This window comes from Sorghum bicolor, chromosome 9 (assembly GCF_000003195.3).
Source record: "Sorghum bicolor cultivar BTx623 chromosome 9, Sorghum_bicolor_NCBIv3, whole genome shotgun sequence".
Classification (NCBI taxonomy): domain Eukaryota; kingdom Viridiplantae; phylum Streptophyta; class Magnoliopsida; order Poales; family Poaceae; genus Sorghum; species Sorghum bicolor.
Window position 1 is genome coordinate 11,630,528 of NC_012878.2, and position 24,851 is coordinate 11,655,378.

The 24,851-nt window shown below is 45.2% G+C and overlaps 2 protein-coding genes across 7 annotated transcripts; both read left to right on the forward strand.

Moving 5' to 3' along the window:
- Positions 833–15,636, forward strand: LOC8066616 (S-type anion channel SLAH2). 3 transcript variants are annotated; one of them, XM_021447830.1, is made up of 6 exons: positions 833–1,227; positions 9,478–10,050; positions 10,137–11,889; positions 12,174–12,387; positions 12,540–13,112; positions 14,019–15,636. In XM_021447830.1, the coding sequence occupies exons 4-6, from the start codon at positions 12,214–12,216 to the stop codon at positions 15,156–15,158; spliced, it is 1,887 nt and encodes a 628-aa protein (XP_021303505.1). In that variant the 5' UTR covers positions 833–1,227; positions 9,478–10,050; positions 10,137–11,889; positions 12,174–12,213; the 3' UTR covers positions 15,159–15,636. The 3 variants fall into 3 exon arrangements, with proteins under 3 accessions (XP_021303505.1, XP_021303507.1, XP_002439460.1); XM_021447832.1 differs by lacking the exon at positions 10,137–11,889; XM_002439415.2 differs by lacking the exons at positions 9,478–10,050; positions 10,137–11,889.
- LOC8055758 (ATP-dependent DNA helicase DDX11) lies at positions 17,413–24,582 on the forward strand. 4 transcript variants are annotated; one of them, XM_002439417.2, is made up of 11 exons: positions 17,413–17,606; positions 17,703–18,242; positions 18,333–18,415; positions 18,800–19,153; positions 19,871–20,125; positions 20,194–20,424; positions 20,507–20,728; positions 22,176–22,740; positions 22,823–23,090; positions 23,168–23,235; positions 23,930–24,582. In XM_002439417.2, exons 1-9 carry the CDS (start codon positions 17,456–17,458, stop codon positions 23,026–23,028), a joined length of 2,607 nt encoding a protein of 868 aa, XP_002439462.2. In that variant the 5' UTR covers positions 17,413–17,455; the 3' UTR covers positions 23,029–23,090; positions 23,168–23,235; positions 23,930–24,582. The 4 variants fall into 4 exon arrangements, with proteins under 4 accessions (XP_002439462.2, XP_021303901.1, XP_021303900.1 ...); XM_021448226.1 differs by having other exon boundaries at positions 23,185–23,235; XM_021448225.1 differs by lacking the exon at positions 23,930–24,582 and adding an exon at positions 23,440–23,514.

A 24,851-nucleotide genomic window follows, 5' to 3' on the forward strand; every position in this document is an offset into this window, starting at 1 on the left:
TAAATAATGATCTTAAGTTAAAACTGGAAAGTAGGTTTTACTCTTAGTAAACTTTTATGCAAAAGAAATGCTTTGATCTTGCTAAAGCCTTACTTTGAATCTCTATAGCCTGCATACCTGAGTCTTCACCTCTTTTCTAGTCGGTTAAGTCTTGTTGAGTACTTTTGTACTCAGGGTTTTATAACCCCTGTTGCAGGTGCTGACTTAGACTGCTAATGGAGGTCATGTCGGTGGGCGCGACATGATTTATCCACCTCTTCTACCTTAGAAGCTTCACCTAAGTTGCTTCCGCTACTCTACACACCTTTTGGAAATTTAGTTAAGTTTGTACTTCATCATATGTTGTAAATTAAGTTATAAATCTTCCGCACTCTGATGTAAGTTATTTTTGTAACAAATGTTTTAATGTTGTGGTAACTCCATGTTGATCCTGTACGAGTTAAAAATGTGGATGATTCGGAGTCCTCCGAGGGCACCCGACAGACTATCCAAGTTATATGACTCTCATGTGCAGTAGTCAGAGGTCTTAAGGACAATGTCAAATGCATGTGGGCCATATAATTAGGGTGGTTCTGCCACAATAAATTAGAATAGTTTCATAGTTATATGGCAAAATATTGACAGTGGCCCAACAACCAGCACGAGAGAAGCATGCACATCAAAAGCAAGCGGAGGAAGAGTGGGAGTATACAATAATGATGCAAGGAAAAGAAAAATTACATTCCCTGTTATATCGATTTTGTCAGCATTTCAGCTGCAGTCCATGTGGCAGAGTCCGCGTCTATAGAAATAATCGGAGGGACAGCAAACTGAAACTCAAGCAGAGTGCAGGTAACCCCCCGGAAGAACCGCCCGGGACCGGGCGGGGAGACAGACAGCAGCAGGGACAGAGAGGCCTCAGCCCCGGGCGCGTGTTTTTGCGTCGTCTCTCCCTCTCCTGGAAACAGCTGTGGGGGAGGAGGAGCCTGGAACGAAGCTGCCTCCCAGTCCCGGAGGAGAGATCCGTATAAAAACTCCCCGCACGGCCGCACCGCACACGCCCATCTCCAATCACACGGAAGCAACCCATCTCCAGTTCCACTATTCCAGTGCGCAGTGGCCGTGACCTGGCCGCCGCCGCCACCCCTGAAGATCAGGAGCACTGCCACCGCCGCCGCCGCGTCGTCGGTCAGCGAGTTCAGGCTCAGCGTTCATCTCGGGGGATCGATCCATCATCGGAGAGCTAAGGTGAGTGAGTCCATCCATCTTGCTCCCAATCGCTCTCTGTGTTTCCGAGTAATGCTGCAATGTCCGCAACTGATCGATACCCACCTACTAATCTCAGAAAAAAAAAATTGTGTTGCGACGATGTTTCGTTTCCTAGAACTCCATAATCTTTAAACCAAATACTGTTTCTGCTGAACATTTCCACTGAACATAGGATCTTTTTTAAAAAAGAAAATATTTCCAATGAACATGAATGGACAAATCTTATCTTCTGGGAAGTAAAAAATGGAGGAAAAAAACAAGCTTCTGCGTGCTGTGGCGGATCGACGGACTAATTTTTATTGACGAGTACGACGAGTTGTGCGGTTAATTTGGGACCAAGAGGGAGCTGGGAAACCGTTGTGTACGGAGTACCCGACTGAAATTGACATCTAGCTACTGCAACTACTGTGCCTCCTAGTACTAGCCGATGTCGAAACTAGATTAACATCTCATCTTTCATCTTTAAGGCCGAGCAGAACAATAGGAGCTTATACATAAATGTAAAACGCTTAAATTAACTGTACGTCTTATTGCCAAGAATCGTGGAATCAAGCCGGTTCATGGATCATTTGGATGGATGCAAACTCGTACGACAAAGTATATTTGGGCCTTGTTTACTTGGGAAATTTTTTACAAAATTGCTACAGTAACTCTTTGTTTGTATGTGACAAATATTGTTCAACCATAGCTTAATTAGGCTCAAAAGATTCGTCTCGTAAATTTCGACCAAATTATACAATTAGTTTTTATTTTTGTCTATATTTAATACTTCATGCATGTGTCTAAAGATTCGATGTGTCAGAGAATCTTAAAAAATTTTAGGTTTTGATGTGGAAGTAAACAAGGCCACTTCACAACTTGTATAGCACATAATATATATATATATATATAGCTGTGGCCGCGACATGGCTGAGCTCGTTTCAGGTCTCCAGGCTGAAACTTTAACTACAGCACGGCAGTTGCTTCTTTTTTTCTGTAAAGGAAAAAAATAATGGAGACAAAAAGGTTTATACTACTAGTGCCTGGCCATCGCTGCCGTTGGATAGTACTCCTAGTAGTACATTATTGTCCCACTAAATAAAGCTCCGAGGTAACACCAGCAAAGCACTAGGATTATTTCTAAAGAGGGACACCAGATTTCTCGTAGACGTAAGTAATGAGGAGCACGACAGCACATCATGTTTTTCACCTTTTGGCTGTAGTACTAGGATCTAGTGAGGGTAATTCTTGTTGGAAATAAAAGCAATTTAGCGATGCATAAATTAATTCCGACAACAAGAAAATTATCACAGATATATGAATCGAAACTAGCACTACGATTTGAATCAAATTCACGGGATCTAGTGCTAGCAACAGAAAGGATATGAAACCGAATAGCAAAGAGAGGATAGACATCTTTACAGTGGGGTTGTCGCCGCGAAGGAAGAAGAAGAAGAAGACCGTCGATGGAGATCGGCGAACACCGGGCGTAGTGGGAAGAAGACGTCCAGCGAGCAGTCGCGACGGCGCTTCCCAAAAACCTGATACGCCCCCTACCCCGTGCAGGGACGCGAGGAGACGTAGGCTTCGGAGCCTGCTCTCCCGACACCGATGGCACGTCGGCGACGGGATGGGGAAGACGGCGGCAGCGCAGTAGTGTGGCGAGGAAGAGATGAATCTCCGGTACAAAGGACGACGTCTCACCCCATATTTATACACGCGTCGCACGTAGCAAATAAGCAAGCAATCAATCACCGTATTATGGAAACTTTACCTGCCGTTTACGCACTTGCCATAATACAAAAATAATTGCTTACCAAATAGGCCAGCGCAATCTCCTCCATGCATGCAAAACTTCCAAGTAGCAAAAGAAAGCCGCGCACCCGCAAGGGTTGAAGCGGGAAATCGCCGGACCATTCACGCGCATGTCGTGCATGCGCGCCCATTGTCCCCGCCTGGCCCGGCCCGGCCCGGCGAGGCGAGGCGAGCGAGCGCGCGCGCATGTGGTTCTTCCTTTCCTCTCCCCAATTGCTTCAACAAGATAGAGATAGCTCAACTCTTTAAGTTGGCCTCACTCCACTTGAAGTAGCAAGGTGGGACTAAATCCCCCACCTTTCCATATATACATGCATGTATGAGTGGGCCTTTAGGATTTATTTGGAATTGTTTGGCCCAAGGCCCAAAACATCTAACAATCCCCCACCACATCCCAAGGGCACGCGAGTCATACTCCCTGTACCACAGTACTGTTAATATACCAGCTATTCAGTGGAGACCGGTTAAGGTTGAACATCCACCTAGAACAACAAGATAGACCCATCCGCAACTGCACAATGGACTAGGCCTTGAATTGGCAGTTTGGTGCGAATAGGCTTCACTCGAAGTCTTGATTGGTACTAGGCTGCCATAGCCAACCCCGCGAGTGGAGCGTATAAGTCATACTCCTAACTCACTTCATGAGCCTATTAAAGAATACCCAATTCTTATAAATTGCGACTAACAGTTGGGCTCACATAGGTGTGTTCTTACAAGAATACTCTGTAGGACAGTATCTTGCTATAAAGCCTCAGAACACATTAAGACAAAGTCAACCTGCCTTACAGAAATGAGAGTACTGCATCTCCAACGGAGTGGGTCAAATGAAACGATTGTACTCTCCCATTAACCAACAACTTGTTCTTCCCAGGTCCTAATTCATGGGATCTCCGATCACATAGGTTGGGTTACTGCTGAGGTTAACTCACATGGGTCTCAATCCCATCTCCTTCGATGCATTGTCAATCACTGTGCGTGATAGTCCCTTTGTAAAGGGATCTGCCAGGTTTTTAGCTGTCTGGATGTAGTCCACAGCTATTACTCCGGAGCTCCTTAATTTCCTGACAGACTTCAGTCTACGCTTTATATGTTTGCTGGACTTCTTCCTATTATCCTGACTATTCTTCACCTTTGTGATCACTGTTTGATTATCATAGTTTATGAGAATAGTAGGAATTGGTTTCTCAACCAATGGCAAGTCCATCAACATATCTCTTAGCCACTCAGCCTCAGTAGAGGTTGTATCCAGAGCTGTAAGCTCTGCCTCCATTGTGGACTTTGTAAGTATTGTCTGCTTACAAGACCTCCAAGAGACAGCACCACCACCCAGAGTGAATATGTATCCACTAGTGGCCTTAAGCTCATCAGCTTCTGAAATCCAGTTTGAATCACTATATCCTTCAAGTACCCCTGGGTACCCTGAATAGTGAATTGCATAACTCATTGTACCTTTTAGGTAACGCATTACCCGATCAATACCACGCCAATGATCACTTCCTGGATTAGAGGAAAATCTACTCAACTTGCTTACAGCAAATGAGATATCAGGGCGGGTTGCGCTAGCTAGATACATCAATGAGCCAATAATTTGAGAGTATCTTAGATGATCCTTTCCTAGCCTTTTATTCTTTCGAAGTATTAGACTAGGATCATAGGGTGTTGGAGAAGGTTTGCAATCCATATAACCGAAACGGTTCAAAACCTTTTCCACATAATGAGACTGCAAAAGAGTAATCCCATTCTCACCCTTATTAAGTTTAATATTGAGGATCACATCGGCTTCTCCCAAATCTTTCATGTCAAAATTTTGAGATAAGAATGACTTAACGTCATTGATCTCATCGATGCTCGTCCCAAAAATTAGTATGTCGTCAACATACAAACACAAGATTACTCCTTTGCCCCCACCATAACGGTAATACACACAGGTGTCGGCTTCATTTATTGCAAACCCAGCAAAGGTCGATGTTTTTTCAAACTTCTCATGCCACTGCTTTGGTGCTTGCTTTAAGCCGTACAAGGATTTGAGTAACCTGCACACCTTGCCCTCTTGTCCTTGTGCTATAAATCCATCAGGCTGATTCATATAAATTTCTTCCTCTAACTCTCCATTAAGGAAAGCCGTCTTCACGTCCATCTTATGGACAAGAAGCTTATGGGAAGCAGCCAAGGATAATAGCACTCGGATTGTGGTTAATCTGGCAACAGGTGAGTAGGTATCAAAGAAATCCTCATCTTCTTTCTGTGTAAATCCTTTAGCAACAAGCCTTGCCTTGTACTTTTCAATAGTACCATCAGGCCTGAGTTTCTTCTTAAATACCCATTTACAGCCGATTGGTCTGCAACCTGCTGGTTTATCTACTACTTCCCATGTTCCATTTGCAGTGATGGAGTCCATCTCACTACGGAATGCATCCTTCCAATAATCTGCATCTGGTGATGCATATGCCTCTGCAATGGTCGTGGGAGTATCATCTATGAGATAGACAATGAAGTCATCACCAAAGGATTTTTCAACCCTTTGTCTTTTACTCCTTCTAGGAGCTACAACATTGCTATCCTCTTCAATACCAAGTGGGTCTATAAATGGCTCTATCGCAGGTGTGGGCTCAGGAATAAATTCATTAGACGAACTCGGTAAAGAATAAGCAACATTCATCGGGAAAATATTCTCAAAGAAAGTAACATCCCGTGACTCCAACAGTGTATCAACTAAAACATCAGGCGCTTCAGATTTTATCACTAAGAACTTATAAGCCGTGCTGTGGTGCGCATAACCCAAAAAGATACAATCAACGGTCTTTGGTCCAAGCTTGTGTTTTTTATTAATTGGTACGCTAACCATGGCCAAACAGCCCCACGTACGCAAGTAATGGAGTGATGGTTTCCTTCCTTTCCATCCTTCATACGGAGTAACTTCATTATTCTTAGTTGGAACTCTATTTAGAACATGACATGCTGTTAGAACAGCCTCCCCCCACCATGCTTTAGCCATACCGGATGTTCCTAACATGGCATTCACCAAGTCCATTAACGTCCGGTTCTTTCTTTCAGCAACCCCATTAGATTGGGGCGAATATGGTGGTGTCCATTCATGAATTATTCCATTCTCCGTATAGAAAAGATCAAACTCATTGGAAAAATACTCCCCACCACGATCCGACCTAACACGCTTGATTTTCTTTTCTAATTGGTTCTCTACCTCAGCCTTATAAGTCTTAAAACATTCAAACGCCTCATCTTTAGTTTTTAGAAGAAACACATAGCAATATTTAGTTGCATCATCAATTAAAGTCATGAAGTATCTTTTTCCTCCTTTTGTCAACACACCATTCATTTCACAAATATCAGAATGTATGAGCTCTAGTAATGTCGTGCACCTCTCGTCTACAGCCTTGTGAGGCTTACGAGGTTGCTTCGCTTGCACACATGCTTGACATTTAGAGCCTTTGACAATAGAAAAGTTCGGAATTAAACTCATACTGGATAAACGCGTCATACAACCAAAATTAATGTGACACAAACGTGAATGCCATATATCAGTCACTGAATTGTTTGAATCACACACATGGTTCACAACTTTATTACAGAAATTGGAGAGTGAAAAGCGGAACAAGCCTCCGCTCTCGTAGCCTTTGCCAATAAATTGGCCATACCTCGAGACGACTACTTTATTTGACTCAAACACCAGCTTGAACCCATCTCGACACAAGAGGGATCCACTAACGAGGTTCTTCTTTATTGAGGGCGCATGCTGCACGTTCTTGAGCCGCACGATCTTTCCCGAAGTGAACTTCAGATCGACCGAACCAACACCAAGAACAGAAGCATGCGAGCCGTTCCCCATCATGACGGTTGAACCTCGTGCGATCTGGTAAGATGAAAACATAGAAATATCATTACAAACATGAATATTGGCTCCTGTATCAATCCACCAATCATTAGATTGAAATACAGAAAATGCACTAGGTAAGTAATTACCGTACCCAGATCCGCTAGGATCACCAATAGTCACGTTGGCAGATTTCTGCCCCTGCTGATTCTTCCTGCCTTTGCGGTTCTTGCACTTCTTGACGAAGTGTCCATTCTCACCGCAAACGAAGCACACAACTTCATCCATGTTCATCTTATTTGATCGTTCGTTTTATTTATTTTTTATATAAATAATAAAATCAATAAATCATTATTAAATAAATAAGATCGGAATAGGATTCCTCGATAATGTCCCGCACCTGACCTGCTGGCAGTAGATAGCCTCATAGGCATCATGCCATGCCCGTACAAGTACTAGCGAGCACACAATAGATGTCACATGAATATGTGTACTTGCTCAAAAAAGATAAAAGATAAAAGACGCATGAGTATGGGTACGTAGCTGCTGCTCCACCAAACACCAAGGCAAGCGAGTGGACTGTGGACAACAGAATGAGGCCAACGCGGACTCTCTCCCCCACAGTTTGTACTCCAGCTGCTGCATGCATGCGCTGCGCATTCACATGTGCAGTGTTGTTGTCCGTGTCGTTGCGTTGGTGGATGTGGATGGACGTGCATTGCATTGCCTTCCGGCCGGCCGGCTGTTAGGCCTCGCTTAGTTCACCCTCAAAACCAAAAAATTTTAAAAATTCTCCGTCACATCGAATTTTGTGGCACATGCATGAAACATTAAATATAGATAAAAACAAAAACTAATTACATAGTTTAGCTGTAAATCACAAGACGAATCTTATGATTCTAGTTAGTCTATAATTAAATAATATTTATCACAAACAAACGAAAGTGCTACCGTACCGAAAACTTTTCACTTTTCTACCGCATGCTTGTCAAAAAAAAAGAAAATGCCGCATGCTAGTACGTCCTCCAGAGGAGAGAGTTGGTGGTACCTGCTGCCTGAACCATCCAGATGCAGCGGCGCGATGCCAGTTGGGTAGGCAGACGACAGACGCATGCACACGCCGCGCGCACAAGATCCCCGGCGATCTTTGTTGCCGGCACAGTGCCCTGCCCTCTACCACGTGGCCCTGCGTCTGCACTCAGGCTTTGGCCTTGTTTAGGGCCTGTTTAGATTGGGGATGAAAATTTTTGGAATGTCACATCGGATATGTCGGAAGGATGTCGGAAGGGGTTATTCGAAACTAATAAAAAAACAAATTACATAGCTCGTCAGGAAACTGCAAGACAAATTTATTAAGCATAATTAATATGTCATTAGCATATGTGGGTTACTGTAGCACTTAAGGCTAATCATGGAGTAACTAGGCTTAAAAGATTCGTCTCGTGATTCTCAACTAAACTGTGTAATTAGTTTATTTTTTTATCTACATTTAATGTTCCATGCATGTGTCCAAAGATTCGATGGATGAAAAAAATTTTGGTGGGGAACTAAACAGGGCCTTAGTTCAGGCCCTGTTTAGATTGAAAAGAGAAATTTTTTGGATGTCACATCGGATGTGTCGGAAGGATGTCGGGAGGGGTTTTTAGAAACTAATAAAAAAACAAATTACATAGCTCGTCAGGAAACTGCAAGACAAATCTATTAAGCATAATTAATCTATCATTAACACATATAGGTTACTGTAGCACTTAAGGCTAATCATAGAGTAACTGGGCTTAAAAGATTCGTCTCGCGATTTTCAACCAAACTGTATAATTAGTTTATTTTTTTATGTACATTTAATGTTTCATGCATGTGTCTAAAGATTTGATGGGATGGATGAAAAAATTTTGAGAGGGGAACTAAACAGGGCCTCACTCAAAAACCAAAAAGTTTTCAAGATTTCCTGTCACATCAAATCTTGCGCCACATGTATGAAGCATTAAATATAAACGAAAATAAAAACTAATTACACGGTTTAGCTGTAAATCGCGAGGCGAATCTTTTGATCCTAGTTAGTCCATGATTAGATAATATTTGTCACAAACAAACGAAAGTGCTACAGTACCGAAATCCGAAATCTTTTCGGAACTAAACAAGGCCTTTGTTTAGACCTCGTTTAGTTCCGAAAAAAAAGTTTTCGGTACTGTACTATTTTCGTTTGTTTGTGACAAATATTATCCAATTATGGACTAACTAGGATCAAAAGATTCGTCTCGTGATTTACAGCTAAACTGTGTAATTAGTTTTTATTTTCGTCTATATTTAATGTTTCATGCATGTACCACAAGATTCGATGTGACGGAGAATCTTGAAAACTTTTTAGTTTTCAGGGTGAACTAAATAAGGCCTTAGTTCCGAAAAGTGAAAAGTTGTACTGTAGCATTTTCGTTTGTTTGTGACAAATATTATCCAATCATGAATTAACTAGGATCAAAAGATTCGTCTCGTGATTTACAGCTAAACTGTGTAATTAGTTTTTGTTTTCGTCTATATTTAATGTTTCATGCATGTGCCACAAGATTCGATGTGACGAGGAATCTTAAAAACTTTTTGGTTTTCAGGGTAAATTAAACAAGGCCTCATTTTCCTTAGACGAAGACCAAAACCGCAGACCGCACTCATTTTCCGATTTATTAGAAAAAGAAAACCACATAACAGCTAGCATGCGTGGTCTTGGGCAAAACAAAAAAAAAAATCGTATCGGTTTACGCGTGACAAAAACGAAAACAGCAGGGTGTGATGGCCTGGGCGATTTGCGTTTTTGGCATGGGTGGATTGAAGGGAAGCCGCGCGGCAGGCCAACCAGGCAAAACCAGCATGAAGCTCTCCTTGTTCCTGGCAGCTGGGTGCGCCAATCACGGGGAATAATAGCCGCCATGTTTAGCCCTCCAGCGCAGCACGCGCACGCCAGGCCATCGTATAAACTTCGCAGCAACCCCCGGCGAGAGTCTCCCGGTGTGGGACCGTGGCCGTGGCTCGCTGCTCCTCACGGCGAGCAGCGAGACGCGCCGCCACGGTCTACACCAGCCGGTGCATGCACACCGCGCGCGCGCGCCTTGTCGAATCCTGCTGCGGTCGCCGCCGCCGCCGTCGACGACGACAACTCTCTGGTCTCTGATCTCTTGCTCCCCCAGGTTAGGATCCAGCTTGTCAGTAATATATAAAATCGTATCGTGTCGCTCTCGATCGCTTTGCTGATAGATTCTTTTTTTATATGTAGGTACATAATATAATATGCTATAGATGTCCCTTCATTACGACGATTATGTTAATTAGTTTAGCTAATCCCATTGGTACTAATCACGGCGCCGCCGTATGTAGAGTGCTTACGACGCCGAGAACATGCATACTAGTTTCTTCTATTTATCGCCGTATAGTTAGGTCCAGCTGGCGGTACCAGTAGCGTGCATGACGACACGGGCGGGCCGGGGCGAGAGCGCCGCGTCGTGTCCGACCTGGGACCGCAAGCGTGTCGATCACTGGTGGGGGCCGGGGATTACGGCGCAGATTACGTGAGGCGCCGTTTCTGTTGATTGGCAACAGCTAATTAAAGTACGTGTCGATGATCGACCGGCTGCCAGAGCTAACCATGCATGCATCCATATCGATATGATGTTCAGGAGCTAGCTCCACACCGGCCCATTTGATTTGATTTGATTTCACCTCCCCCACCTACATACGATTGAAAATCCTTGACGCAAAACATGCGTTCTCACACGTATCAATATGATGTTTATTTTGGTGCCACCTGCGAGATCCATATTCCTGCATGCATCAGTCAGTTCCGTACATCACCAGTCGCCCACCTGCGCTTATATATCCCGAATCGATCGATCGATCACGACGACGACGTGGACTAGTGCTAGCTGCTCGCTGCTCCGGCGAGGAAAAAAAAAGAATTCGGTGAGGTTGACGCTTCCTTGTCAATACTGCACACAGCATGCATGCGCGATTGGTCGCGTCCGGCAGGGTGACGACGGCGACGGCTCTCCATCTTCGTCTGGGCTGGCCTAGGAGTAGCATTATAGTAGCTACTAGTTGCTTTCCGATTTGAAGTTTGCATGCACACCTGGTGCGCTCCGGCACCGCAGAGGTAGCTAGAAGCCAAAGCCTCCATGGATTTGACGACGATCCTTCATATCCTCATTTCCTAATAACGGTGGTGGTGTGACCACTACGGGAGAGAATGTTTAGCGTGCCTAGGCCTGTCACCGATATCGATATGGATGAGAAATTTGTTGCTGATAGTATAGTACTGTCGTAGCTAAATATGTGTATTTGTTAACACGCAAATGGCACTGATGTGGCGCCTTATTCCCGATCGAATGCGATGAAAAGAGAGTTGGTTACGAGGGGCGGTGGGGTTTCCAACAGCCAACGAAATCATTACTAGTAGCTTACATCTCGCTGACTTTGGGCATGACGATCGAGGACGTACGAGAGAACTCACGAAAGAAGAAGAGACGCGTTACAGTCACACGGTGTGAGCCTAATAAACACATCCCCCAAGAAACGTGGAGGATCCGGAGTAACCCTAAAACGGTGTCCCCATAACGAAACAACAGATCAGTAACAGACGCCTTGATTCGCTGGCGTACGCATCCGCAACGGGCAGGTGCTGCTGCTGGCACCACGCACCCCCACCCACACGCTCGTCCGATCCAGGCTCTCCTCCAGTCAGGCACCCATCATCATTGCCCAGGCCATTTTAAAAGCCCCCCCAGCCCCGTTGCCTGCCTGCACTGCACATGCATGCTCCGGTGGATCGGTCTCCCCCCTGGCTGCTGCTCGCTTCCTTCCATGATCGAACAAAGGTTCTGCTAGGTAGGGTGTTGATCGAGATCGTTTCCTGGCTGTCCAACAACTCGATCCGCAGAGCACAAGTGTCCAGATATCTCCTGCTTGCCAGTGGTATACTAGCTTATCTTACCAATTCACGGAGTGTTTTGGTCGAGGTTACTAAAGTTTAACAGGTACGGTAGCATTTTCGTTTTATTTGACCATTAGTATTCAATTATAGACTAATTAGGCTCAAAAGATTCGTCTTTCAAATTACTCTCTAGCTGTATTTTCAGTTTCGTACATAATCTATATTTAGTATTCTATGCATGTGTCTAAATATTCGATGTGATGGACGGTAAACTTCAATTTGTGAAACCTTGTCTTAGCTTCCTGGCAAATCGATTTATCTCAGCTTAATTAGTCGTCCAGCTTTGCACTGACACTTGTTGTTTTTTTTTCTTTTTTTGCCGTTCAGGCTGCAGCTGTAGGACTTCAGAGAGTGTGGTGAGTGAGCCATGGAGGACGACGCCAACAGCAAGACGCACCGCGCGGTGCCGTCGCTGCTCGCCGACGTGGAGATCTCCGACCTGGCCGGCTTCGACGTCACCCCAACGCCGAGCCCGCACGCCCACGACGCCCCCACCCCGACCCCGAGCCCGCGCCCGCCCAAGAACCCGTCACGCCCCGGGGTGGGTTTCCCTTCACTCCTGAGTCCTCGCCGGCCGGCTTCCTCTGCCCGCGCCGTCCGTCCGGCCGTCCGGCCGGTCGTGTCACGGCGAACGTGGACTGCTCGTGTTCTTGTGTTCGCGGCTAATGTCTGTATGCTCTGTACTGGCCGCAGGTGCCGCCGCTAGACCGCGTGACGCGCCGCAGCGAGGTGGTGCTGCCGCCGCTGGACTCGCCGTTCCAGGCGCCGGGCTACCGCTCCGTGCAGCCGGTCTCCATCAGCCTCCCTTCGTCGCCCAGCGGCTTCGGCGTGCCCGCCGGCGCCGCCGGCGACTCGGCGGACGGCCTCCGGAGGCAGGCCCTCCTGGCCAACGCCGCCGCGGCGCGCGAGCCGCAGCCGCAGATGCCGCCGCCGCCGCCCGCGCGGGAGAACGGAGCCCGGTCCACGCACCAGCCGGACAAGGTGGTGTTCCGCTCGCAGCCCATACCCGGCGGCCACCCCCCGCGCGCCGGCAGCAGGACGGCCCGAGTCGCCAGCAGGGTCATCAGCCGGGACAAGCGCTATGACTCCTTCAAGACCTTCTCCGGGAAGCTCGAGCGCCAGCTCACCCACCTGGCCGGCGCGCCGGAGGTCCACGAGGAGGAGGAAGAAGACAACGTCATCGCCACCACCAGCCGCACCGCGTCCATGCCCAAAGTTGATCGCTTCTTCGCCGCTCTCGAAGGCCCCGAACTCGACAAGCTCAAGGTACGTGCACGGTCACTTTTTCGTTTCTTTGAATATATATAATACTCCTCCGTCCGAGAACAAATAAACTTCTAAATTCATCCCAAAATCAATCTATTTTCTTTAAATTTAACTAAATTTATAGAAAAACACCAATAATAAAAATATTTATAACACCAAACAAATTAGTATCATTACATCACATATATAATAAAATTAGCAAATATATCCGTACATTAGGCCACAACTCAATGCATCTTAAAATTGGACTCGAAACTATCATTGGACACGAGTTGTTCTAACTGGAATAAGCATGTGTCATAGTTCGAGTCATGTATACGGGTCATAGATTGCACTAGAGTAGTCTAGAAAATTAAAAAAAAGTTTGAAGAAACACTTTATTTTTTTTTTAAGATTACGTATAGATAGATACAGATATAAGATATAGATATAAACATACATATAGATGATAGTATGATTATTTGGTGACATCAACAACACTACTTCTTTCTATAAAGTTAATAAAACCTAAAATAATTTGACTTTAAGTGATTCTAGAAAATGCACCTTCCATTTTTAATTAATTATAAGTCATTCTGGCTTTTATCTAGATACATTCCAAAAGCCAGAGTGACTTATATAATAATTTACGATTCGGTGGCATTAATGATGTTACTCTTTTTCTATAAAAGTTAGTCAAACCTAAAATAGTCTGACCTTAAGCTATTCTAGAAAATTCTTTCTCTCTTTTAAATTATATAAGTTGTTCTGGTTTTCTAGATATGTTGAAAAAAAAAGTCAGAGAACAACTTATAATTTGTAATGAAGAGAGTAATTTATCTGTGGAGGGAGGTGATCATTTGCGATATTGTTTGGCATCCATTGCTCTGCTTCCAATGTTACTAATCGTTCCTGCCTTGCATTCAGTCGTCGGAGGAGCTGGTGCTGCCGTCGGACAAGACGTGGCCGTTCCTGCTCCGGTTCCCGGTGTCGGCGTTCGGTATGTGCCTGGGCGTGAGCAGCCAGGCGATCCTGTGGAAGACGATCGCGTCGTCGTCGCCGACCATGTTCCTGCACGTGACCCACAAGGTGAACCTGGTGCTGTGGTGCATCTCCGTGGTGCTCATGTGCGCCATCACGGCCGTGTACGCGCTCAAGGTCGCCTTCTTCTTCGAGGCCGTGCGGCGCGAGTACTACCACCCGATCCGGGTGAACTTCTTCTTCGCGCCGTGGATCGCCTGCCTCTTCCTCGTCATCGGCGTGCCGCCGTCCGTTGCCAGGGAGCCCCTGCCGCAGTGGCTCTGGTACGCGCTCATGGCGCCCGTGCTCACCCTGGAGCTCAAGATCTACGGGCAGTGGATGTCCGGCGGGCAGCGGCGCCTGTCCAAGGTGGCCAACCCTTCCAACCACCTGTCCGTGGTGGGCAACTTCGTGGGCGCGCTGCTGGGCGCTAGCATGGGTCTCAAGGAGGGCCCCGTCTTCTTCTTCTCCGTCGGTCTGGCGCACTACACCGTGCTGTTCGTGACGCTGTACCAGCGGCTCCCCACCAACGAGACGCTGCCCAAGGAGCTCCACCCGGTGTTCTTCCTCTTCGTGGCGGCGCCCAGCGTGGCGAGCATGGCGTTGGCCAAGCTCACGGGCGAGTTCGGGTTCGGGCCCAGGGTCGCCTACTTCATCGCCATGTTCCTGTACGCGTCGCTGGCGGTGCGGATCAACTTCTTCCGCGGCTTCCGCTTCTCGCTGGCGTGGTGGGCGTACACGTTCCCCATGACCGGCGCCGCCATCGCGTCCATCCGCTACTCCACCGAGGTGGACAACGCCTTCACCCAGACGCTCTGCGTCGCGCTGTCCGCGGTCGCCGTGCTCACGGTCACCGCGCTGTTCGTCACCACGCTGGTGCACGCCTTCGTGCTCCGGAACCTCTTCCCCAACGACATCTGCATCGCCATCACGGACCACAAGATGAAGCCCATCGTGGAGCTGCAGGAGAGCCCGAGCGCGGACGGCAGCACCAACAGCAACGACAACGACAACGACATCGAGGCCGGCGACCGTGGCAAGCAGTGATCTATGGACGTGTACATCGCCGCCGCCTATGCTGCTGAGGAATTAGCATATTATTATAGGCAATGCACGCACGCCCCCAAGTCGCCGAGCTTCACGCCAATGCAGGCGTGGTGGGATGACGCGATCGAGACGCCGAGTTGGAGTTGTCGCTTGGATTTGGATCTCTCCAGGTGTTGCCTGCTTTGATTCGATGGTGCAGACTGCAGAGGGATCAGAAGAGCAGCATTTGATCGATTGCGTCTGTTAGTTAGTATACTCTACTAGTCAGTACTGTAAAAAACTACTTGAATGTACAGAGTGGGCTACGTTGTTTGAAACGCGGCCGGTTATTTATCTACTTATTGCCAAAAGATTATGCATGCAGTGTCGCTTTTACTTCGTTTGGCTGATAAGCCACGGTAGGAAATACTGTTGGCTGATTTGTTGTGAGAGAGAAAACACTGTTAAATGGCTAACAGATTCGGCTGATAAGTTCAAACGAACATGCTTGCTTCTTATAACTGCATAGGTCACTGCTGCAGCCTACTGCCAACGGGATTGCATTGCCCATTGGCCGACATATGGTCATATCACAGTGGATCGCGTCGTATAAAATGGTAATTGCCCATTGTACGTGAGATCCACTGTGATATGGGTTGTGTCATTTTTACTCTCGTATCTCAATTTCTTCCTTCCTCAAGCTGAAAATATGGATGGTGATTTCCTAGGAGACTCAGATGAGATAAGGGTCCCTTTGGATGTTGGCATTGAAATTCGGTCAGCAAATTGGGTTTACAAATCAAGTGGTATTGGACTGATTCCAATTCTAGACGTTTGAGTGTCTTAGATTGGTCCTAGAAAAATATCCACCAAACCTCTTCCTCTTGGCTGGCGATCTCTCCACCCGTCGACGACCCTGCCACCTCCACACGTTCAGCTCCATCAGAGCACGTGCAGGCAAGCTCCACCCCTTAAAACATGTCGTAGATCCGCCACATCACGCCATGAGAGCGTCGCTGGTGCTCTGCTCTCCCCACGCGCCAACAACATAAGCCCCTCCATGCCCTAGCTGTGTCCCCCTACACATCATGACCATGAGAGCACCACCAGTGCTCCACTCTCTCCCCACTTGTCAAGAAAGAATTATTAGTGGGGTTTATGATTATATATAAGAGTATCTCCAAGAGTTCTTCTAAATCACACCCTCTAAATCATCATTTGGAGAGTCATTTGCATAAAAATCGCTTTCTATATCTTTCCGCACTCCAATAGTTCTCGTATATCTCACGTACTCTAAAGAGTTAATCTCGTTTTCTATTTTTGCCTAGAGAAAAATGCGGAACAGAAGATGACTATGTATGAATAACCATTTAGAGCAGTTGTTGGAGGCTAGTTTTCACCAAAATCTCTATTTGGAAGAATATAGAGAGTCTGTTGGAGTTGCTCTAAGAGATATCTAGATAAATCGAAGTGTAGTAGCCTATTAACTAGTAGGAACAAGAAAACTTATGACTTAAATGCACTGGATCAAACCAAAGTCCATCTAGATATAGTTGAGCCTGCTAATAGGTGAGATCTCAACCCATTTCCACCATATTCCAAATCTAATTAATTATTTTTTAACTCCAACCCACCCCATTCCAGATTAACCAAGACCCAACCCAGGCCGACCCACTCTGCGCTTGCCTGCCTGCTTGCTTCATTCCTTCCTCTTGCTGCTCCTCTTCCCTGCGTTCGGTGAAGGTAGTGGCAACTGCGACGGGGCCATGGGGTAGTGAAGGTGCGGCTCGAGGTGGCAGCGACGTTAGTGGCGCTACCGAAGCTTGAGTCCATGGCCGTGCAGATGGAGTGGGAGGCCAAGAGGCTCCAGGTGTACGCGGTGCTAGGTCCGCCGGACGGGGCACTGCAGCCGGAGGTGCCGCATGCAGACCGCCACAACCGCCGCCGTGCAACACCTTTTCTAGGCCACCGATGGGCGTGCAGCGAGGGGCCTCGGCAACGTTCCCAAGCTCGGTAAAATCCAGCACCGGCGCGACCATCGTGACATCAAACGTGATTGGAGGATTGGGGAAACCCAACCCATCCCAACCTGATTGACCTCTAAACCCATAACCACCCATCCAAATAGTTCCATGCACAACCCAAAACTCCAATTATTACCCGACCCATTAGCAGGCCCATTTGGACTGGACCGACGGTCCAGTCCAAATCAGCCCATCCCTGTCACATCATCCGCCGACAGTCCGCCACCGCTACAACATCGGGGGCGGCCCGCGCGGGAAAAACCCGGCAGTGTCCCGCCGCACGCTCGCCGAAAAATGCCAATGCCGCCGCCGCCGCCGCCGCCGCGGGAAGACTTCCCGGCGTTCCCGTTTGCGCCGTACCCGATCCAGTCGGAATTCATGTCGTTCCTCTACGCCGCCCTCTCCTCTGGCCCCGGCGCCCTGGCCCTCCTCGAGAGCCCTACCGGTCAGTGGCCCCGACCACCACATCCTCCCTCCCCGCCGCCGTCCTCCAAACATTAATGACCTACTGGTCTCGCGCACTTTTCGATGCCCACCGCAGGTACTGGCAAGACGCTCAGCATCATCTGCAGTGCGCTGCAGTGGCTCCTCGACCACCGCGACGCCGCCGCCGCGGCACCGGCCCTCCCCAGCGGCGCCGCTGGCCCCGGGGGTGACGACGACGAGCCCGACTGGTTGCGGGATTTCACGCCGCTGCCGCCGGTTAAAGAGAGCACGAAGAAGAAGGCGAAGCCTCCCGCGTTGAGGAAAACGGTGGTTTCACGGAAATCAGACGGATTTGGGGAAGAAGACGGCGGCGACGACGAGCGGGAGTTCCTACTCGAGGAGTATGAGAGCGATAGAGAAGACGTCGCGAGACAGGGTGTAGGGAAACGAGCACATTGCGGTGGTTGCAGTAGTAGCGAGGGCGAGGAGCTGGATGATGAGGAGGACGAGGAGGAGGTGATGCCCAAGGTCTACTTCACAAGCCGCACGCACTCGCAGCTCTCTCAGTTCGTTGGGGAGCTCAAGAGGACGGAGTTCGCGGGGCGGATCAGGACGGTGTGCTTGGGGTCCAGGAAGAACTTATGCATCAACAAGGGTAAGGATATCTGCTAAAAATTGCAGTCTTTTCTTTTAGGTGGTGCCACTGCATCTAAGACAGGTTAACGGGTGATGCAATTGCCTACAGATGTTCTGAAGATGGGCAGTGCAAACCGGATTAATGAGAGGTGCTTGGAACTGCAGAAGAACAAGAAAAGCACCAAAGTTAAGGTCTGCTGATCTTGATTCATTCTTTGTACTATTACCTTTTTCAAGTACTTTCCTAACAGTTTTACATACTATCCTTTCACTTGTTTGGCCAAATGTAACTATTGTTTATTGCCATGCTACTAACTATGATTACCAGTGCTTCTTGACCTTTGTTTATTCAGGAATCTTTGTAATTGGGAAGTTACTTATCTTCTTTGTTTTTCTTAGCATTTAAATGGACCAAATTATTTAGACATATCTACCTTTTAAAAGCCTGACCGTTGTTATTGCTTGATTGCCATATTTATGTTTGCTTAGCATTTCCGGACTTACATTCTGCTACAATTTCAACTTGGTTGATTACTGCTGAAGTGCTAATTTGTTATTATGGCCGTGAATATGCAGCTTGAGGATGATAAACGAAAGGTGCGCCCAGCAAAGCGCTCTTGTGGCTGCCCGATGTTAAGAAGTAGAAGTCTACAGAAAGAGTTCAGGAGCGAAGTGTCAAACCAAGGTGCATTAGACATCGAGGATTTGGCACGAATAGGGAAGAAGATTGGAACTTGTCCCTACTATGGTTCGCGTGACATGATCCGCTCAGCTGACCTTGTAGTCCTTCCTTATCAATCTTTGTTACTCAAGTCTGCTAGAGAATCACTTGGCCTTAATCTGAAGAACAGTGTTGTCATCATAGATGAGGCTCATAACTTAGCTGATTCCTTGACTAACATGTACAACTCAAAGATCACGTCTTCTCAGGTTACTCTCACCTTTCATTAACCTTTGCATGACAATCTGGCAAATAACCCCTCCATTCAAAATTATAAGAAGTTTCGGCTATGTATCTAGACATAGTGTATATCTAAGTGCCTGGCAAAAAACTTATGTATCTAGAAAAGCCAATACATCTTATAATTTGAAATAGAGGGAATAGTATTTTGCCCTGTGTCATAAATCATTATATTTGTTTACAACTGTATTACTTTGCGTTTCATTCAATGAACTTAAACATCTATATATTCCACACCTTTTATTAATTATGATTTTTTTTTGTAGAACATAAATGACATATAGCTCTATATTTTGTGTGCCTGATGCTCCTCATTCAGTACTGTTGTCAAAGCAAAAAAAGAGAATTTAGGCATAAAGGGGCCTAAACAAAGAGGGTCTTTTAGTGGTGGGGTTAGCTTAGCTTGCCAATGTGGTTGTATGACACATGATAAGATTCTATATATGGTTTCATCTGGTTCAGGTTTAGAATTTTCATTTTGAAAGCAACATTCAGTACATGACTTCAACATGCCTTCTAAATTGACATATTGACTGTTTCCTTGGGCTAAAACTGGGATTCTAGCATTTCTTCTGTCATGCGCTGCTTACAAGTATGAAATTGTGTTGTTCAGGAAACAAACTTAATCATCCTTTCTCATTTTCCTGACTGCATTTCCTGATATTCATTTTCCTTTTGGATTGTAGTTGAAGACAGTCCTTTCCCACCTGGATGAATACCTTAACAGATTTCACAATGTTTTGGGAGCTGCGAATCGACGATACATCCAGACCTTGACAGTTTTAACAAGGTCTTTCCTACGTGTTTTGATCAATAAGCAAGATGGTGCCAGCAATATGTCTTCTATGACCATAAACCAATTCTTGTTTTCCCTTGACATTGATAATATAAACATAGTAAAACTTTGTCAGTTTGTGAAAGAAAGCAATATAATCCACAAGGTGAATTTCTTCCAAAATGTACCCATTCATTGTCCAATGCCCATGTGATCTGACTGTTGCCTTTTCAGGTTAGTGGATATGCAAACAAGTTAACTAGCATCCAAAATCAGTTTGATATCCAGCTCCATGATGAAGGAAGCAGTATAGCATGCCTTCAGGCATTGGTTGACTTTATACGCTCCCTTCTGAACAGCAATAACGATGGAAGAATCATAGTTGCAAAGCAAAAGCTAGGTGGACAACCTGATGAAGCATATCTTAAATTTGTGATGCTTTGTGCAGAAAAAATATTTTCCGAGGTACTAAATTATTCATTTTTGAGTGGCCGAAAGTATGTACTGTAGCTACTTATGAATTTTGTTACTTATATCTGTTATATAGGTTACACAGGATGCTTATGCTGTTATCCTGGCTGGTGGAACCCTCCAGCCTATTGAAGAAACTAGGCTACGCTTGTGTCCAAGCTTACCACCAACTGATATAAAATTCTTCACTTGCAACCATATTGTTCCTCCTGAGAGTATTCTTCCAATAGCAGTTACACGTGGACCCTCAGGCATGACATTTGATTTCAGCTACAATTCAAGGAGCTCTCCTTCTATGGTTTGCACTTTCTACCTCATATCTAACATCCCCGACCCATTCGCTTCTGCTACTCAAGCATAGATTGTGAAATTATGAATTATTTGTATTTATCTTCCGCCATCTTCTTTCCAATAAGCATTGATTGAAGTATTTATTTGACAGTATTTATAACATGTACCATCCCTCAACTTGCCTACTGGAAACCTCTAGGGTATTATAGACTTGTTGCAAAATGTATTTACAAGTCCCTTCTATATTCCTGTGTTTCTTTTTGATTCATTACCTTGTGATGTTACTGTGTTAGGTCTTCCTTGTTTATCCTTTTTTTTTGTGTGGAAATACAGTTACTACATGGGTGTATGATTTCATCCATCTAGGCATCTCCTTAACAATGAAGTCTTTTTCCTGCGATTGTTCCCATTTTGATCTGCAGCAATGTTTTCTGGTTGGCTGGTCGATCCTGGTCGACCTGGGACCGACCAGGCGATTAATCGCGATTAATCAGCGACCAGGTCGATTAATCGACCCTGGTCGTCCTTGGTCGTCCAGGCATATCAGCTGGTCGACCTATATATATACCTCTATATATACACTATATTATACTCCCTCCATACTCAAAATAGTTGACGTTCTGAGTACTTGTGAAGAAATCGCAAAACTTGTCGTCGTGGGTCTGCAGCTGCTGCACGGACGAGTATACCCTTGCTGCTGCCGCCCGTTCGGCTCCCAGACTGAATGAATGGCTTCAGCGTCTCCTCGGCTCTGGTGCAAACAATTAAAAAGTGACCCGTTCTCTGCTCTCGCATAGAGAGACTCGTGGACTCTCGCACGAGCACCATTAAAAGCTGCAACACGCGCTGCAGCACACGCCTCTCTCTTCCTGCTCGCTGGTCGTCTGCGCGTGCGCTCGCAGGGTCGTCTGCACGCTATTTAATAGGGGCAAAATAGGAAAACTAACCCCTCCTTAATCATTCCTTGGTTAGCGCAATCCTGTCTAAAACGTCAACAAAATTGAGTATGGAGGGAGTACACAATAAAGGAAGCATCAAGACTGCATTACTGTAAACCAACATTCCTCTTCATCTTCAACTCTTTTTGATGTAAACCAACATCTCCTTCTTAACTATTTCTGGAGAACTGGGACAACCAACAGCATCTCCATACCCCCCACATATCTGCCCAGTCAAAAAAGCCCAAAAACAGAGAACACAACCTGGTCGTCCATGTCCTAATCGGACGATTAATCACGATAAGTGGACGACTAGGTTTCTGGTCGACCTGGTCGGGTCGGACCTCCTAATCGAGCACTCCTGACCGACCAGGACGATTAATCGCGATTAATCGGACGACCTGAAAACATTGATCTGCAGCTTCTTTCGTTGCTTATAGTTTTTTGCTGTTGTGCAATATTTTTTACTTGAATGCACTTTATGCTTTGTAATTCTTGTTTTGCTTGTGTTTACAGATTGAAGAGCTTGGGCGTTTCATTTGTAATATTATAACAGTTGTGCCTGAGGGAGTTGTTATGTTTTTTTCTTCATATGATTATGAAAGGCGTGTATATGATGCATGGATGACCGCAGGCACAATTTCCAAGATTTCTAAAAAGAAGCATGTTTTCAGAGAGCCAAGGAACAGTGCTGATGTTGAGGGTGTCCTCAACAAATACAAGGAGACAATTGAATCCTGTAGTAAAATTTCCCAAGACACAGGTGTCAATGGGGCACTTCTATTAGCCGTTGTTGGTGGGAAGATTTCTGAAGGCATAAACTTCAGCAATGGGATGGGTCGTTGTGTAATAATGGTTGGCTTGCCTTATCCAAGTCCATCTGATGTTGAGCTGATAGAGACCATAAAGCATATCGAAAGTATTTCTAGCTCATTTTTGGTTGGAGATGATAAGGCCTCAAGCAGAAAATATGATGATGAATGTGAACTCCAGCCTGGTTATGATATATTTCGTAAGTGCACTAGAGGTGGAAGAGAGTATTATGAGAACTTATGCATGAAAGCTGTGAATCAATCTATTGGTAAGCTGCTTCTCTTGAGCACTTGTCATGCATATAGCACTGTTTATATTCTTCCTTGTATGATAAGAAGAAATAATTGCAGGCAGAGCAATCAGGCACATAAATGATTATGCTGCAATGCTATTGGTTGACTCACGTTATGCACAGACTTCATCAACCAAGAATTTTTCCTGCCCTACTGATAAGCTTCCTCAATGGATAAAAGCACGACTCTCTTGTGCTCAAAACTATGGAGAAGTTCATAGATCATTACATCAGTTCTTCAAATTCAATAAACAAAAATGTTGAAATACTCTAGAAATAAAAAACCAAGCATTTCCACTGTTGATTCAATGCAAACAAAAATACAGGTTTGTGTATTGCTCTTTGTGTTTTTTTAATTATAGCTTTGTGTTTGTGTATCCTTATGCTGCCTACTTATGAGCAGCCTGCACCTGTGATCAGAGTTATGTACGGAATTGTGGTGACAGTAATGCTTCCTCTCAAGGAATTATGGTAAGATCAATATTTCTTTTGTTTGCGACTGTAAAACAATATCACAAATATAATTATTCAGTCTGCTTTTTTTTGAACGCAAATTATTCAGTCTGCTTATTGTCAGTCCTTATCATTGTTTCAATTCTCTGTCATGATAGCAAATCATATAGACCTCATTAGTGATGTGTGTTACAGAACTAATATGTTGGTATATTTTTGTAGTGGGAGCAGTGTACTGTTTGATTGTTGCAAGTTATGATATTTACATTTCATACTCTTGAAATCTACAACCTAGGCAAGTGATATTTATGTATGCAGTTTTATTAATTCTGCTGTCTGGCTGTTTGAATTTTTAAATAGAAAGATGAATTGGTTTAAACAGAAAGCGAGTTGCAATTTACACCATTTTTTTATAAGATCAAGTCCACCAAATTTCAAATTTATTGTTCCTTTGAAGAATCCCAGCTATGGATTGTTTCATTATGGCCATACTGTGACATCTGTATTTTGCACAAACGAGCCATTGTAATTTTTGCTTGTCGTGTGCAGTATCTGGTGTTTGATAAGAAAAAACACCCGTGTTTAGTCTGAGAAGAAAGTAATTGCAGTATTTGTTATGGAGTATTTTTTATTTAACAATTATGTATTCTCAAGTGCATTCTGGCGAATATATTTAATCTGCTTAAATTTTTTGCTACATTTCTGTATGCAGGCGTCCCTTACGAGAGCAAGACATCAGCCCCATTTTTGACAAAAGGAGAACAAGCGAACCATATAAACCTTTTTCTTAACCCTCTAGGTGCATGTGGGACTGGACCTAAAGCCCCAGGGTGTAGAAGGATGTTAGGCGAGTAGCATGATCAGAGTTCTCTTCAGTTGGTTCAATTGATTTTCGGTTGCAGTAATGAAGGATGCTGGGTGAGCAGCGTGATCAGAGTTATCCTCAGTTGGTTCAGTGTTACTTTCAGTTGAAGTAATGCCGAGTTATTTCGGCTTTGGTCGGAGTTGCTGCTTTGGATATGGTTGTTGGTTTAAACTTGAGATAGTCTAGTGTGTGAGCAAAGATAGGAGATCAGTTGTACTTGAATACGTCCTGGTGCCTATGTAAGCCAAATCTGTGTACTAGTTTAGTTAACCAATGAAGTAATCTCCTAACTCTCTCTCCCTCGCCCTGAACAGCCTCCATGCCTTAACGAGCCTAGCTGAGTTGGCTGGATGAAAGGTATGGTCATGCACCCAATCTACTGAACTTAAATTTGGGTGTTCTTCCTAGTTGGTCTCATTTGTAACATGTGATCCTCTCCTATTTGGTTTGGACACAATTAGAAACTAACCCAAATGGAATGGTCATGGTGGAACTTTCGGTAGGGTGGGTACTTAGAAAAGACATGCGTTGGATGATTGAATAAAGCTGTGTGTTTTTTTTTATTTTTTTTATATAAGGGCACCAAGTTCCAGCCTCTACTATCCGGGATGGTACACAGCTCGGATTTGGACACATGTTAATAATTCATAACTTTTTCATATGAGCTTTTGGATTTTGATATAAGAAACTTAGAATACATATTTGAGATACTAAACAAGTTTAAATAAAAAATTTTTCAACTACAAAGTTGTAGATTGTATTGAGAACT